The following is a 17,010-nucleotide window of genomic DNA, read 5'->3' as shown; positions in this document are numbered from 1 at the left end:
ACTCTAAATGCCTTTCAAAGACCTGATATAGTTATGTAACGTCTAAACCTCTCATACAGGTTTTCATTTGGGAGATAAGATAAAGTCAGGCTCTCTGACTTGGTTGACACATGTCATTGGTTCCCCAGTCACAGATCGATGCTCATGTTGTTGGTCACTGGATTGTCTGGTCCAGACGCGATTATATACAGACCGCTGCCATATGGCTGGAATATTGCTGAGTGTGGCTTAAAACACTCACTCACTCACTTAGATGTGGAACTAACCTTTAAGCTGTTTTGCTTAAATACATCATATCTGTCTGACTGCAATGGTTGGTTCCCAAAATAAGTTATCTCTCTTAAAGAGGTATTTATCTTCAAAAAGCAAAATTCAAGCAGAGTACAGAACACTGATTATTGGCTTTGACCTCATGCAGTCTAAACTTGCCAAATCATTTTAGACTTGAATTGGATTCAGTTTCTATTCATTCTCTAGGGTCTGAGACACACACTGTTATATGTTGGTTGTAACATCAAAGAAATATGGTAGAAAAAATGGTTCTTTAGAATAAAGTTTCATTATATTATTAAATATATTTTGTTTTTCGCTTAGAGGTATTACTCTTTATATGAAAAGTACCAATTGGTATTGTTTTTGTCCCACCTGACCAATTGCACCGTGTGTCCCTCTCTCCCATTCATCAATCCTCAATCAGGGTTAACTTTCCTCCTCCGCTTCAGGAGAGTTCAGAGCATCTCCCTGTATCTCCCTAGCAGATGTTGTTGGTAGTCTCCGGTTGCAGCAGCAAGCAAGATACCCCTCTCATCCTCCTCCACTGATAGTACACCTTGTTAGAATGACAGGAAGGAGGCAGCAACAGCTCAAACACCAACACTCTTATACACCAAGACCGTGCACCATAGGAGTAGCCTGATGTGCCTCAGAGCATTGAATCAGATCCATGTGTGAACCCGGTGTCTTAGACAGTGTTCCACTCAGCTGTGTGCTCTAGGGCTTGTTATCATAGATCACAGAGTTCTCCCTCGGATTGTACTTTTTGGCACCTGACGAACAAGGTGCTTGCTGTGCCATGTTGGCCCAGATCTGAACAGGGTGGCCGTAAGTTTTGGGATTCACATAAAAATTCTTTGGAAATTGGTGTAACCTTCGGATATGGATACGGAAGAGGGCCCAGATGGAGGTGATCTTCCGCTGGATAAACAGGAGGATGGGGAGGAATCGTTGAAACCATGGAGGGAAGGGTCGCCATTACCCATGGCCGACTTTGAGGAGATAGAGTTTGTTGAGGAAGGTGAGATCGTTGGAAGATGATGGGATGAATATGTGATGATTGTGAGCGTGACACTGACATATCGTGTTGTCATGGTACATCTTCATTTCAGGGATGACTGTTATTTTTCCCTTTCTAACATTTTGTTAATTATTGTTGTTTAAGAAGTAAACTATTCAAACATATAACTTTGGTGTAACACAAGACCATTGCCATCGTTACTCTGGACTTTGGGAAATTCCCCTTTAGATATTTTGGTGTTGTCACTTTGAGGCTATAGGTTATTTCGGTAACATCTGTAAGCTGTATACTTGGCCATCAACACCATGTGGTTAGATTTGAAGTATTCCTCATAATGTGACTGTCATCAAATCATCTTGAAAGGTTTCAGCATGCTTGAGGAGATAACATTTAGAACATTCCCTTGTGAATTAGTCATTGTTTCAGAACATGTATCTGTTTGGAGTCATAGAATATAAGTCAAGTCTTCTACATATGGAAATAGAAATGATAAACATGTGTTTACTTGCTGCCATCGTTGTATGTCCCAGCATTTCTGTATGGTGCCAAGTACATGGTGCCAGGCAACACGAACAAACACACACCGGTGTCTTCTTGTGAACACCTGGTGTCATCACTAATTTTGAATGATTATTTCAGGTATATTTCACTGACTTGTGCCTAAAAAATGGTACCTAAATCATAATCTTAAAATGTATTGAAAGGAGCCCAGAGTCTCTGGTAATCTAGAATCGTAACATATTGTAGACTTGCATGGGCTTTCAGTTGGATAGCATAGGCATGGGTTTGAACATAATATCTATCAGACAGATAGAAAGATAGGAAAGATATGGTTGCTATGGCTACCAATGGGGATGAGGTTCTTTTTAGAAACCAGGAAAAACATTAAATTTAAGCAATAAAAGCTATTTTAAAATCTTGCATGTTTACGTCTAGTGCAGTGAGATAGTGTTTCATGGATGACAGCATCAAGGGAAGATTCATTTTTTTATACTGGTGACTTTAGCCAGGGCAAAAACCAAGGTGAAGTTTGTTTTCTTACACAGAAAGTTGTCATTGTGAGATTGTAGTTAAAAGATGACACCTCTTGGATCAGATTCTCTTGATTCGTTTCACCCAGAGGATGCCAAACGGAATAGGTTGGTTCCTGACCATTAGATCAATGTGGCTGATGTCAACCAGATGAATATATGATCCAACTACCTCATATACTGGGACCAGTCATACAACCAGTGTCACAATACATAACAAGACCCATTTGTGCTTCATGTAAGGCCACACAAATTTTATTTCTTGTTTTATGGATTTTAATCCTCAGAAGACCAAAAGGCAAGAGAGGGAAAAAAATAGAAAAAAATCACTGGTCAAAGTAGTATTCCTTCCAAATAGTCAAAGTATTTTACATCTGTCAATTTCCTGAGTGTATATTGGGCAAAAAAACAATCAGAAACGTTTTTTCTTGTATGTTTATATTTTTGGCCAATAAAAACATAGGGATTTTAATTTTTGAGTAGGAAAAATTCATTTTTGTTCTTATTATTGAAAAACCACTGCCATCACACAGGGCTACTTTTGAATATGCATATGTAGTTGCCTGTTTCTGTCAAAGATTCCTGTTTCCAGTGTTTGTGAAACATTTAGTCTATGATATCTTATATTACATTATGCGATACATTTCTCTAAAGGCAAAATTCTGGAATAGAACTGGCTCAATCTTCTTGGTTTATAACATGGTCGGACAGACTATATTGCAGAAGGTGAGTGAGTATTGGTTTTTACTCAACTTTAGGCAATATTTCAGCAATGGTCTTTGTAGAGAATGCCCATTTGGGAAACAAAACGTAAGAGGCGACTAACGGGACTGGAGAGTCAATCTCGCTGATTTGGTTGACACATGTCATCGGTTCCCAATTGCTCAGATCGATATTCATGCTGTTGATCACTGATTGCCTGGTCCAGACTCCATTATTTACAGTTCGCTGCCATACAGCTGAAGTATCACTGAGTGCGGCGTAAAATTAAACTCACTCACTGTTTGCTTATACGAGATAGGTTTATGATATAGTATATTGTCATACAGCATTGACTGCATGGGATATCAGCAAGCATATGTATTCTGTATGATATGCTCCAGGCTTTGCTGGTACAGCCTATACTACACAGGACATCAGCAGGTGTGTATATGATTTGTACTCTACTAAGCTTTACTTCACAGTGTAAACACCAGTTAAGACTGGAGATCCTGACAAGCTGTAATGCTTGAGCAAAGGAATGTTGATTGCATTCTCACAGATAACTTTGCCTCATGGCTGCCTCTGAGAACCTGCCAACTATAAGGAAGAAAGTAATGGCCTTCCTATCATCCAAACTGCCTCGTTCTCTGTTCTGGGCCCTAATACCTTTGACTGCATGCAATAACATTTTTGAAAAGTGTTTCTTTCTGCCTGTGATAAATCATCTCTGGGAAAATGAACCTTGCTAGCCTCTCCTCCGCATCTCACCCTCATTTGGTCTGATTAGCCTTGGGTGTCATGCTTCATTATTCTCTTGCTAAACAACCACCACAGGGTTGTCTTGGCAGGCCAGTTTCAATCACTGAAATTAAAATATTTTGAGGTGTATTTTTTAAAATTTTATACATGGTAGAAAAGAGGTCTGAGAAGCTCTGGAACTGAAGATCTACGTGAATATTTTGCTCATAGTTTGGGCTTAGTGAAATTCTGTTGGATCATAATGGGAAACTAGAAAGGCATTTGCTATTGCTGCCAGTTAAAATATACTATTAAAATAAAGTAGTGGATATTGGATTTACAAGATTGATAAAATGAAATGCATATGGTGAAGTCAAGGAGTAAACAGATGATGAAGAGAAATGAAGGGAAAATGTGACAATTTATTCCATTGCTTTGGAAATCATCATGGATATACATGTGTATATTACTTTTTTCTCATACGCATCGGCATCGGCTACTGGGATGCTCACAGAATGGAATGTCCCCTCCTTGTTTTGAGTGGTATGCATGTGAATGCAACACCTTAATTATTTCAAAGTGACTGCAAGCTACTTTTCAGATTTCAGTAGTCATTCTGGATATTCTCTGGGGCATCATTGTGTCTTACTCTGTTGATAGCGTTGATGATGTCGTTGATGTTGTGTCATTGTAACCCAGTAATGCTGAGCTTTGCTCATAATGTCAATCACTGGATCTTCATCTTAACTTTAACTTTCATGTATCTTTGAGTGGCATTTATAAGTTGCTGTGATGAACAACAGGGAGAGTTCTATGGATATGCAGCTGAATTATTTTTAATATGAGTGATGTTTTGTTATAGCTACTAACACTGCTATCAAACAAGTCACTTCTTTAACAGACACACACTTTTTGGGAGGTGAATTTTTTGTAATTTTCTTTATTGATGACCCAGCTCATTTCCATTAGTAGTCCTGTGGGGGATTTATGTGTGCAAACTTATCAAATTCTTGTCATTTTTTTTCACCTTGACTTGTTTCATTTTGTAGCACTGTTTCTATTTCAAGGTTGTTGGTTAGTTTCATGGTATTATATTTACTATAAAACTAAACTCACTCTCGTTTATTTTAAGAGTGAGTGAGTCGAGCTTTACGCCACACTCAGCAATATTCCAGCTGTATGTCAACAGTCTGTAAATAATTGAATCTGGACCAGAAAATCCAGTGATCAACAGCATGAGCATTGATTTTCGCAATTGGGAATCAATGACATGTGTCAACCAAGTCAGTGAGTCTGACCACCCGATCGCGTTAGTCATGTCTTATGACAAGCATAGTCGCCTTTTAGGGCAAGCATGGGTTGCTGAAGGCTTATTCGACCCTGGAGCTTCACAGGTCAGAAATACCCAGAAAAAAAGTCAACATTCCATGCATGCCAGACAGGAAAACAAGAATTGCCATCATCATTACATTTTATTTGTCAACAAGAGTTGACATAAAGTCTTTACTAAGCATCCAAGTCTCAGCAAACATCATCATGAGATATCCTGACAGATAAGCGTACCTTTTCCTTTTGTCCGATTGACTCTGCCCAGCACCCAGCCCTGCCCCGCCCCTAATGAAAAACATGTAAGGTCTGAGCACACCTTGGTGTAAGGAGAGCCAGGTACTGCTATCTGACCCTTGACCCTATACTCTTTGGGTCTGGCGGATGGGGGTTTCCCAGCCACTGTTATCAGGGTTTGTGAAAGAGGACCAGACACAGTCCCTAAGAAGGGCAATCATTGTGGTCAATCCTTTAATTCTAGGGTGGTTATTTCAGTGATAAATGAGGTCACCTTTGAAAATCTTTAGTTTCGTGGGCTTTGATGCAGTTGACAGTCCTGTTTTTAGAAGAGATCTTGAAGCGAAGATTGTCATTGCTTCTCTATTTCAACAAAGGCAAGGGTTATTGTATTAGTTTGGAGATAGATCATGAAATAGGGATTTCAGAGCTGTAATGTCCATGTTCATTCATAGCAGATTCAGATTACTGTAGGTCTATCAGAGTTATATCAAAACATATCTAAAGAGAAAAAATTGTTTCATATTGCTTCCAAAGTATTTTTTGGCTCTGATTGTCATCAGCCAGTTTGTTAATTTAGGAATAATCACAGAGAGCTCAGGTGTTGGAAATTGATGTTTATCTAAAGGATGAACATGCTTATCATTACGTAATGTTATTCTGCTTCATCAGTTCATCAAGCAAACCTTTAGGCAAACCTCAGAGAGGACAGGAACTGAAATTGTGTTGGGGATTTCAGCAAGATGATCCATGAATCTTGTCACATCTCTCAAAGAAGTAGCACGTAGCTGCTGTAGAGAATTACGTCATTAGGGTTAAGCACAAACCAGTGACTATCAGTTGTAATCCTTGTTTTCCTAGATACAGTCTCTAGGCTTGCCACCACTATGGGCCTAATGTTTCACCAAAGCACTGAAACATGTAAGACCAGAATCTCTTCAACCTCACGTCCAGCATTAAACTGACAGCACTTGATATAGCTGGAATATACTTCAAAGAGGTGTTATACAACTCTCACTCACTCACTCAGCAGTAATATCATCCAATTATGCAGTGACCACTGGAGTGCACTTCCGAAATGTTGAAGAAGGACCATGCTAAAGTTTTAAGTTACGTCACAGAGACTAATGTGCCAGCACACCTTGGCACAAACACATCAAATGTTCAAATTCAGGTATGTCATAAATAAAGAAATATAGTGCATAGCATTCTGTTAAGAAGTAGTGGCAATGGTCATTGAGCTACATATACAAACATATTAAAAGATGTTGAAATACATAGAAAGATTCCACATATAAATGAGGTACATTGTAACAATTTCACTTTGGAAAACATGATGTGTAGTGTAACGACACAGAAACAATATGAAGAGTAAGGAGACTATGGTAGTATGCAGAATTGATCTAATATTACAAATATTATAGCATATCTTTGAGATTGTTTCTGGACATCTGTAAATATTGGTAAGACCTGTTCGTGTTCACAGCATCTAGCAAGTTCTTGATCATGATGAAAGATTGTTTATTGAAGTGATTCTCTTTCTCTGTTATGTCTGTTAAGCAGATCTGCAGAATCTATTGACAGTGTATGATCAAATGAATGTTTTTGAAGATTTGCATGACAGCAAGAATATGTACATTTAATACCTTAGCCAATATGTTTAAAGCAGTTAGCTTTCTCTTATCACACACTGTGTTGACGCTGTGTCCACTCTTTCATAATACCTGAAATAATTGCACCACTAGAGCAGGTCTGACCATTGAAGTTGGCCTCACAGTCCCTGAACCACATTATTTTCTCTACTGCCAAGCCAAGAGACTCTGCAGCACTATAGCCTTAAATGAAACAAGTCTAGATTTCCTCAGGATATCTGATCTCACTTGGGCTCCTTTTCAGTTTATATGGGTTAGTTTGTTACTATCAAAATTATATATTCAGAGACTATGGATTAGTCTATGACCACTTTTGTGGTGATTGATGATACTTCCCTCACAACTTACTTTGTATATTGATATTCACAGAGACTGTTGTTATTGCAGGTTAATGTTTTCACTTTGTGATGACATTAAACTGAAGTCATTACACTTTCATGTTCTCTCCTTTTGGTGACATAAAATTCTTGGCTGGAATTTATGACCAGCATCTTTTAATACAGTTTTGCAGAAGAAATATTCTGAAGACTGGTTTTATTGGTATTTCCTTTTACAAGCCATCAGAAGTGGGTACGATAAATATTTGCAGGAGTGATGTGATTGTTATTCTTCATGTTTATTGTTTAGTGGGTAAGATTCTCTTGGAGCAGAATCAGACACTCAGAATATCAGTGTTTGGAGAGAAAGCAGTCTTATGTTATGTTATCCTTTACTGACAAAACCAGAAATGAACGGGACGCCGGATGAAGAATGGTAAATCAACTGGGTAGTGTTTATCCTGAATACCAGGTTATGGTATTTGTCTCCCTGGTATTGTGTAATAAATCAATTTACAGATGGAACAGGTTGTTTAACGTATGCAACAGGAACAGCTGTGAATATTCCCAAATTGATTGAGTGTAGTTTTCTGTTGATTTTAGCAATATTCTATCAGTATGTGGGATACCACAGTTGGACCTAGCAATGTATCTACTTCAGGGTTCAAACATGACTGTATACATTATTACAGAATGCTTTAGCTGCTTGACTGCCCTAACACAAGAATTGTTTTTATGGGATATAGATATGTCAGTTGGTGATATCTGGAAGAATGGAGGTATAAGTGAAATACATGTTTCAATGTACACTGACATCCATGTCTCAGAGTAATCATGACATCAGTCACTAGTTTGTCTGGTGCAGGCTGGTGTCATGGTAAACGACATATAGACTGCATGGTTAAAACAACTCTGACCTGTGATAGGTTGAGCATGATGAACTCCAGATTGAAGAGTTACAAGTATGAAAACAGATCAGTGTTCAGAAATCTGTTCAAATAATCAATCTAATGACAACTGACACATTCATTAATGCAACAAACCAACAAACATTTTGTGTAATAATGAATGTACTATCCAGACATGAATATTTTTATCTGTGGTCAAGGACCTAAATATGGCAGAAATATATGTTAACATTTGTCCACCAGTAAGCAGTCTATGTTCTTGTTTTTTGGTTAATCCTGCAATGATAACTAATGATGAAATTCAGCTACATGCTATTAGACAGGAATGTTAAACTGGTCACCTTGTCTGACCAACAAGTTGTGGAACCTGTTTGGCAGATATGCTGCCCACTGAGATAAGGCCTGCCAAACAATACCTGTGTTTCTGGTAACATGACCGACTTACTTTCTCACTAGTGACCTACACAAATGCTTAGGCCCTGAATGTTTATATAACATTAATTGTAGCAAATATACTCGTTTAATTTGAAAAACAGACCCAGGCTGAAGAGCTGGGTTTAATTCCCCACATGGGTACAAAGTGTAAATCTCATTTCTGGTGTTCCCACCATGATGTTGCTAAAGGCGATGTAAATCTATCCTCACTCACTCACTTTGGTCAGCAATATTCTAACACATCACAGTGACTTGCTTGATGCATGTAGTTGTAATCCAACTTCATAGTTTGATACTCATAATGCCATTCACTGGATTGTCTGGTCCGGGTTTGACTAAATAACTGAGTCTGGTCCTGTCAATCCAGTGATTAACTCTGAACATTGAGATACAATGACATGCATCAGCCAAGTCAGCCAGCTTGACCACAGTCAGCTCAAACAAGCAAGGGTTCCTGAAGACCAATCCTCACCCAGTTAGTGCTGACTGACATGATTTGTTCACTAAGAGTTGAAACATCTACCACTGAAGCATATCTGAATGACTAAATAGATGCTGCAAGCCATCAAGATGTATACAGCCGAGACACGTTGGTGTGTTTTCCTGGTCGACAAGTGGAGGTCAGAGCTCTCTATGGGTGTAACCGTTCTTGAAACTCATAAAGATGTCATCATATATGATATTAATTCTGTTCTACACTGAGGTCAGTTCTCATGAGTTACCTTGAATGATAGAGACACACATTCAAAGTTGTGATACAGAGCTGTCGTGATATAGCTGTGAGTGAGTTTAAGTTTACGCCGCTCTCAGCACTGTTTTACCTACATGGCAGTGGTCTGTCAATAATCTAGTCTTGACCAGACAGTCCAGTGATCAACAGCAAGATCTGCGCAGTTGAGTGTTGATGACATATGTCAACCAAATCAGCGAGCCTGACCATCTGACTCTGTTCGTCAGCTCCTACTACAAGCATAGTAGCCTTTGTGGCAAGCAGGGGTTGATGAAAACCTATTCTACCCCGGGTCTTCACTGGCTGATATAGCTGTAACATTGCTGATTGTCTTTTGGTTTCCTTCTTAAGTTGATCTGGTGACAGACTATATATCAGGGCCTGTTCACATATTGTTACAACTCAAATGATTTTTTAAAAAAAACTGCTTGTGACAGCCATAGTCTATGATCATTATTTCAAAGAGGTTTCTGACCGTTGATTAGATAAACTAAAAATTTGAAATAACTAATCAGTTCAGATTCGCTTATATCTTTAAAGGGGCAGTGGGATGGCCTTGTAGTTGAAGCATTCGTGTATCACACCGAAGTCCCAGGTTTGATTACCCATATGGGTAAAATATGTGAAGCCCATTTATGGCGTCCACCGCTGGTAAAAAACTATGTAAAACTAAACTCACTTGCATTTATTTTAAGAGTGAGTTAGTGAGTTGAGTTTTACGCCGCTCTCAGCAATATTCCACCTGCGTGTCGATGGTCTGTGAATAATTGAGTCTGGACCAGACAATCCAGTGATCAACGACATGAGCATCTATCTGCACAGTTGGGAACCAATGATGTGGCAACCAAGTCAACGAGCCTGACCACCCAATTCCGGTTAGTCGCCCCTTGTGATAAGCATTATAAATCACCTTTTATGGCAGGTTATTGTAAGATAGTTCTTACTTTTGCTTGTCAGTATGTTCACAAGTTTCATAGATAGGACAAGATATAAAACCCAAGCATGGTAACCCACACCATTATCAACTTCTGACCTGTACAGTCTGCTGGCTTCAGGAACATGGTTCATGGAGGCATTTCTGCTTTGTACTGAGGAGACCTGTGCCATCTCTGTCCATGCTGTTAAAACTACACATCCCTGGGACAATCTAACTCTAATTCTTTGTGGACGCATTTCCCCCAAATTAAATGTTATTGTTTGAAAAAATGAATCTTGTATTGATTTTATTTAGAGGTTTGAGGATTTTCATGGCATTGGAGATAAATCGCTGTGCCAGTACGACCACCCACTCAGTGTTCTGATTGTAATCTAGATACTGAAGAGAGCAGTATATGATGTAATATGTATGTGAGATTCTGAAGAATCTTCAAGGTTTTTGATGTGTCGAAATAGGTTTTCATATTCATTAACTGTGTTAATGAGCGTTCTACAAAATCATTTCAGAGAACATAGTGTTGGTTGTTTTATTTACATTTTTAGTTTATCACCTCCTCTGCAGAATTGGTATATTGGTGTTAGTGCAATGATTCACCGACTGGAATAGTCATATGGTAAATATTTCTCATGTCTTCACCTCTGCCTTGTGGAGATTGCGGCCTTTTCCACCTGACCTACCTATTCTGGTTTTAAGTGGTAGTTGAATGTTAGATTCTGCAATTTGATTTTGAATGTATCTGTGTCATCAAAGGATTCATGTTTTTTTTTTTTTCAAAAAGCCACTTTACTGGACAATTATCAAGAAGTGATAAATAGCAAAGAAAGATAATCTACTTTATTTTCATTGCAGAATTTAAAGCTGTTAGAATTTAATTTCTGTTAGTAAAAGAAATAGTCTTGATGCTTTGTAATTTGTGAATATCTGGTACCCAAAGCCTTTAAACTGTAGGGTTAGCTTAGTGGTTAAAGTGTCCACTCATCACGCTGATGAGCTGGGTTTAATTCCAGACATGGGGGTAATGTGTGAAGGGAATTTTTGGTGTCCCTGGTCAAGAATATTGCTAAAAGTGGCATAAAGCTACACTCACTCAATTTTATATCAGTTATCAGTTAAAAACACAAGTGATGTTCCAAAGTGTAAGTGACAGAGAAGGTGACAGTAGCTCTGATGACAGGAATGGTGTTGTGGAGGATGCATATAGTTTAGAGCCAGGAGATAATCGAACTCCTTCAGCTGCATTGTGTACAAACTGAGACCCCTGTTCAGGTTTACCTTGAAGTAACTGCCTGTATAGGCCCACCTTATTGAACCTGACAGTGGCCCTGTTGAAGGCGTCCCACTGGGAGCTGGTCAATAGGGGATCACTGGGTGGAAAATTACACTTTGTGGAGCTATCAGCCTCACTGTAGGGCAGCACTTTAGAATCCCGCTTCACAGTTTTTATAAAAAAAAAAAAAATCTGGAAACTATAAAGTGCGGGGGCATCTCAAAGGCTCAATGCACATTTTTTTTAACAGTTTTTGTCTAATTGAAATTTGAAGTTTGAATTGGAAAAGGAACCGGAAAAAGATAAGAGACTGATAATTAAATCTTGAATTAAAAGAATAAAGCCCAAATTGAGAGTAATGTGATCTCAGTGTTCTTTTTACATTGATTGAGTGAGAATGTTTTTTTGGTTTTTTTTCATTTACAGCCAATTGTGTTTTTTAATCAAAAAGATTTTTAAAGATGTTTAATTGAATGCTTTCAGACTTTCCAGGTAAGAATGTTGTTTGCATGGTACAAAATATGGATGGTAGAAGCTAGGCTAAAGGTGCAAGTGTCATAGTGAAAACTTAGTTTGATTTGTCACAGGGGTGTGAAGAAGGTCAGTCTTACCATAAAAGGCCCCAAACTAATGAACTGGATTGTGATTCATAATATCAATCACGTGCACTGGTTTATCTGATCCACACATTTTTCATTTAGTTGGAACATTGCTGAATATCATGCTAACCTACAAACAAACCTTTATAACATACAGAAAGGATGTTAATTTCTGACAGTTATACCCTTTTTATCACAATTAATCTGATCAATATGTCCACAATGTTAGCCCAGTGACTCATCTGTAATTAGAATATGAATATTCTTTGATTTTGGTCTGTGATATCTTAATTGGGAATCATCAATCATTGTGTAGTTGTGCTCTTATCTTACGCTGGTTGTATCACGCATGTATTAAGTCTTCCTACACATTATTAAGGTTATTATTATAGACAGTTCAAACTTAGTGCAACATTAATCATAGGGCCAGGGAGAAAGGCCTTTGAAGAAAATCGTTGATGTAATTAAGTGATAAGAGAGTGGGCACATAATGGTCAGTGATGGAACATCCTTTGTTATTCTTACTATACAAGGTTACAACAAGGTAGTTCTGAGTGAGATGTATGTAACGTCTTTTAACCACTGATCGGAACCGTGTTTCACATAAATCTCTTCATGTCAGTGATAGCTGATCATCGAAGAACCCTTGGTCTTCTTATTGAACATGGCTACAGTAGAGCAGTTGTGAGTCAGGGTAGTTGTGTTTCCTACATGTGAAGATCTGCCTTTAGGTTTTCAGAGGACAAAAATCTGTAAAAGAAGAAATATGATTGATCTGGCCTTAAGATGAAATTTTTAAATTACAAGGTACCTTTTATTAGCATCTAAATATTGTATGTAACTTGTAATTTTTGCCACTTACGTGTCATTTAACAGTAGAAAAACATTTGTTTGTTTTGGGGATGGACTGAATGAAACAGAACCAACATTTATACAAGGTTTAAGTTGTTAGCAAATTATGTGCTATAGGAAATAACAATATCGAAAACTTTCAATGACGGGCACTCATACAGAATAAGTTGTTCCTGATTCAAAGATGTCAACATCACACCTGCCCTTATTCATAGAGTATTTCTGACCGCTGCAGTTTTTGACAAGTATAGTTTCCAGGTTGTATCTATGTATCAGTCAGTGAGACAAGGAGTGTGGGCTGGGAATACCTCTAGAACCTGACATTGTCTCTGTACTTAACACCAGGCAGTGGATACATCTCCTTGCCCTTGAACAACTACAGCCTCTGTACCAACTGGTAATGATGTCCACTTTACATAGCTGCGCTCATATTCCCTGATCGTGGTGATACCGAAAAGAAAGAGATTTTGTTTGTGAATTGTACCTTACAGATGGTCAAGGATTGAGAGAGAAGTATTCAAACAACAGCCATGATGTAGATGAAGTTACAGATGTAGATGGATCTGTTTGGGATGACTGGCTAAAAGCTGTTGATCACAACATCTTGGCTTGGCTGTATTTAGTCATTGATCTAAAGCTGTTAATGGTTTAATTGTCATTTGTGAAGTGATCTTGAACAGTTGTGTTGCCTAGTGGTTTTAGAGTTTACTGGTTCTGCCTTTGTCCTGATATTGTTGTCAGCTGTTGATCAATGTCTGAGTGAAATCCCGATTTGTTTAAACGGTCATTTTGGTTGGGATTTGGGAAAGTTGTGTCGTAACTCGGTTAAAGTGTGTCTTTGTCCTCTGTCTTCTGTCGTCTCAACTTTGGCCACTGATATAGTTGCATTAGTTTTGTCCCTTTCCCAAACCTGAAAACTGCAATTTTTCCTAAAGGTCATATGCAATTAAAACATAATTAGCACTTATTCATGACATATAACATACACTGCTGATTGTGAAAAAAAACAAATAAACAAAATTATAAGCGTACAATTGCAAATCAAAAGTGCAATAGTTGCTGGGTCTACTTCCCTCAAAATAAATCTCTCTGATCTGGTCAGAGCGGGTGGGTGTGAACTCAGGTGTAACAAAGACTTTTCATTGTCTGGTTTGTTTGCCAATACCAGAAGGCTCATTGTGAAAATTATATGGAGATGATCTGTTTTATTGGCATTTCAGAAGTATGGCGACTAATAGAGTAAGATTTTTCATGGATAACAAGTTCTTTTACTGTATATGATGCGATGTTTCAGTATAGATTCACATACTGTTGTCAAGCGAGAGTTATACCGGTATAAGAATTCATTCCATTTCAGCAATGAAATTAGTATTTCTAATGCTCCACTTTCTTGAAAACTTGGTTTGCACATCTGCATATATGGGACAAGTGTATATTTGTTACTGCAGACTCAAGATGCTTGTAATCACAAGAAACATCTCTTGTTCTCCAACTTCTCTCGATTCAACCCACACAAACCTTATCACTGCAAAGGCGCATCAGGGTATTATTGGCCATTTGTGGTTTTTAGATTTAAGCGTCCTGTAAACAGTCCTTCTAAAGATTTTACAGCAGCAACAGGCTACCCTGGCATTTGAGAACCGAGCATTTTGTCTTTTGTCTTCATCCACCCAAATCTAAAGCACAACTGATGCCTGATTGCTTTGTAATACAATAGGAGTTTTATTGTTACATGATTGTACTGAAAACTGTCACTGGATTCACATCACAGTTTTTTATTAAATTTTTGATTAACATATTTATTTGTAAGAACAAACATGAACCTTGGCACACAGAATAACATGCTCCTCAGGTGCACTTCAAGTTTATACTTCCAGAGAAAAATATTGAAGGGATTTCATTATCATCCTGTATCATTATAAATGTCAGTAGCTTTCAGATAAGGACAGATCTCGTTATTAAGGATTTTTCTCATCCAAAATGAAGGAACATATTGATCTGTACTTCCAACTCTGTGGATCAATTAATGAAAATATTATTAGTTCAGCCATCTGACAATGACTGAATTTACTAACCTAATAAAGACTGAATTGAATCATCAGCCTGTGAATGTATTAAGAAGTCAAATAATCATTGAATTTACTAGACAGTAATTGCTAATGGCATCAGTATCAGGTTCCCAATTCTACCATTCTGTGTACACCACATAATGTTATTTACATTTTAGAATAGGTCTCACTCAGTGAATGGCTAATTCAAATATCAACTTGTCACAAGAAATGTCAGTGAATAAGGTGACATTTCCCCAATTTCTGGGAAAAATTTATTAGTAATGTTCATTCTTGTTCTTATTATGTTGAATGAAACATCATTCACACAGAGGTTATTCTTGGAATGGTGAAAATGTTTTAGAATATTAAATACTGTTATTCATACACACTAGGTCAATAATGGCTTTATTCCTAAAATAATAGAGTTTTATATGTAAATACACACCATGAGTACATTACTAGAATATGCATGAAAACCACACCTTGTTTGTCACATCTGTTCAAATCCTGGCAGCCATGTTTGTCACCATGTTTTACAAAGCAGTGAAACCCCTTATATGAGCATAATTGCTGACCATGAACATATCATTACTTTGGTTCATTTTTGATGATCATTTAGGAGTAAAATCAGCTTCAGATGTTAAATGACTTCTTAATTCAGAATCTAAATCAGTAGTAATTTTGTTGAGGGAAGAACAGCCAAACCTCCATGTACCGTCAGTGTGTTGACTATGGTACAGTTAATCCTGCTGTTGATGTATGCCTGTTGTTCCACACTAACAATATAATCTTCGCCTGTTGAAAGATTAATCCCCTCACAATCACTGCTTATCCCATATTGTCTGATTGTAACACAAATATCCCGTATCATGTCAGTTCTGACGCTCTAAGCCTGTAGAGCTGTATGTGAGGCTTTGAGACTTTGCCTTGTACTGTTGGTTTACAGGGGTCAGTGTCAATATTGTGATCCCGCCTGTGGCCAGTGGTCACCCATGACCTGCTCATGTGAATCCCCAAAGGAAGATAGAGCAGGCCACCTGTCCTATAAAGCGGATATAAAACTATTGTAAAGCTTGGTTAGAGCAACTTTACCCCTATCATAGATCACACTTGAAGGTAAGGACTGAACTCAAACAAGAAACTTGGCACCTGTAATCAACAGACACTTGAGAGCCTTTATCATGAATTTCTGAGTATGAAAACAATACAAAGCCCTGCCCCTTCGTAAAAGTAGCACAACTGCTGTTGCAGTCTGTTTTGACTCAATGGGGTGGGGTAGCATAATGGTTAGAGATTTTGCATGTCACACTGATGATCTAGGTTTGATTCCCTACAATGTGTGAAGTCCGCTTCTGGTGTCACCATGTGTAAATTAAACTTTCTTACTTCTTCAACAGTGAATGCCCAGAATGCATGTATTTCAGTCTTTCGAATCTCACTCACTCACTCGCTCACTCACTCACACAGCCACTCAACCACTCAACCCCTCACTCACACACTCAACCACTCAAGCACTCAGCCGCTCACTGATTCACTCACTCAACCACTCACACAGCCACTGAACCCCTCATTCACTTACACACTCAACCACTCAGGGGCGGTGGGGTAGCCTAGTGGTTAAAGCGTTCGCTCGTCATGCCGAAGACCCGGGTTCGATTCCCCACATGGGTACAATGTGTGAAGTCCATTTTCTGGTGTCCCCCGCTGTGATATTGCTGGAATATTGCTAAAAGCGGCGTAAAACTGAACTCACTCACACTCACTCAACCACTCAGCCACTCACTCATTCACTCACTCACTGTTTTGAATGAACCACAAAACCTGGTCTGAGTGTTTTCATGATTACAGCTCCAGTATGTTGATATACAACTTTAAAACAATCATGCAGCTATTGTCATCTCATAGGCTTCGGGCCCACTGTGCCATTGTGTACC

The 17,010-nt window shown here is 38.3% G+C and overlaps 1 protein-coding gene across 5 annotated transcripts in view; it reads left to right on the top strand.

Moving 5' to 3' along the window:
• LOC137286653 (dystrophin-like) overlaps positions 1-17,010 on the top strand; it is a 386,558-nt gene that overhangs the window by 26,009 nt on the left and 343,539 nt on the right. For 3 of the 5 annotated variants that reach the window (XM_067818620.1, XM_067818623.1, XM_067818619.1), the window contains exon 1: positions 1,097-1,294. The exons of the other annotated variants lie outside the window; for them this stretch is intronic. In XM_067818620.1, the coding sequence (XP_067674721.1) occupies positions 1,156-1,294 (139 nt within the window). In that variant the 5' untranslated portion in view covers positions 1,097-1,155. Of the gene's footprint in view, positions 1-1,096; positions 1,295-17,010 lie in introns of those variants that run through there. 5 annotated transcript variants of the gene reach the window in all.

The sequence above is a fragment of the Haliotis asinina genome, chromosome 6 (assembly GCF_037392515.1).
Source record: "Haliotis asinina isolate JCU_RB_2024 chromosome 6, JCU_Hal_asi_v2, whole genome shotgun sequence".
Classification (NCBI taxonomy): domain Eukaryota; kingdom Metazoa; phylum Mollusca; class Gastropoda; order Lepetellida; family Haliotidae; genus Haliotis; species Haliotis asinina.
This window is presented reverse-complemented; position numbering and strand designations above follow the sequence as displayed.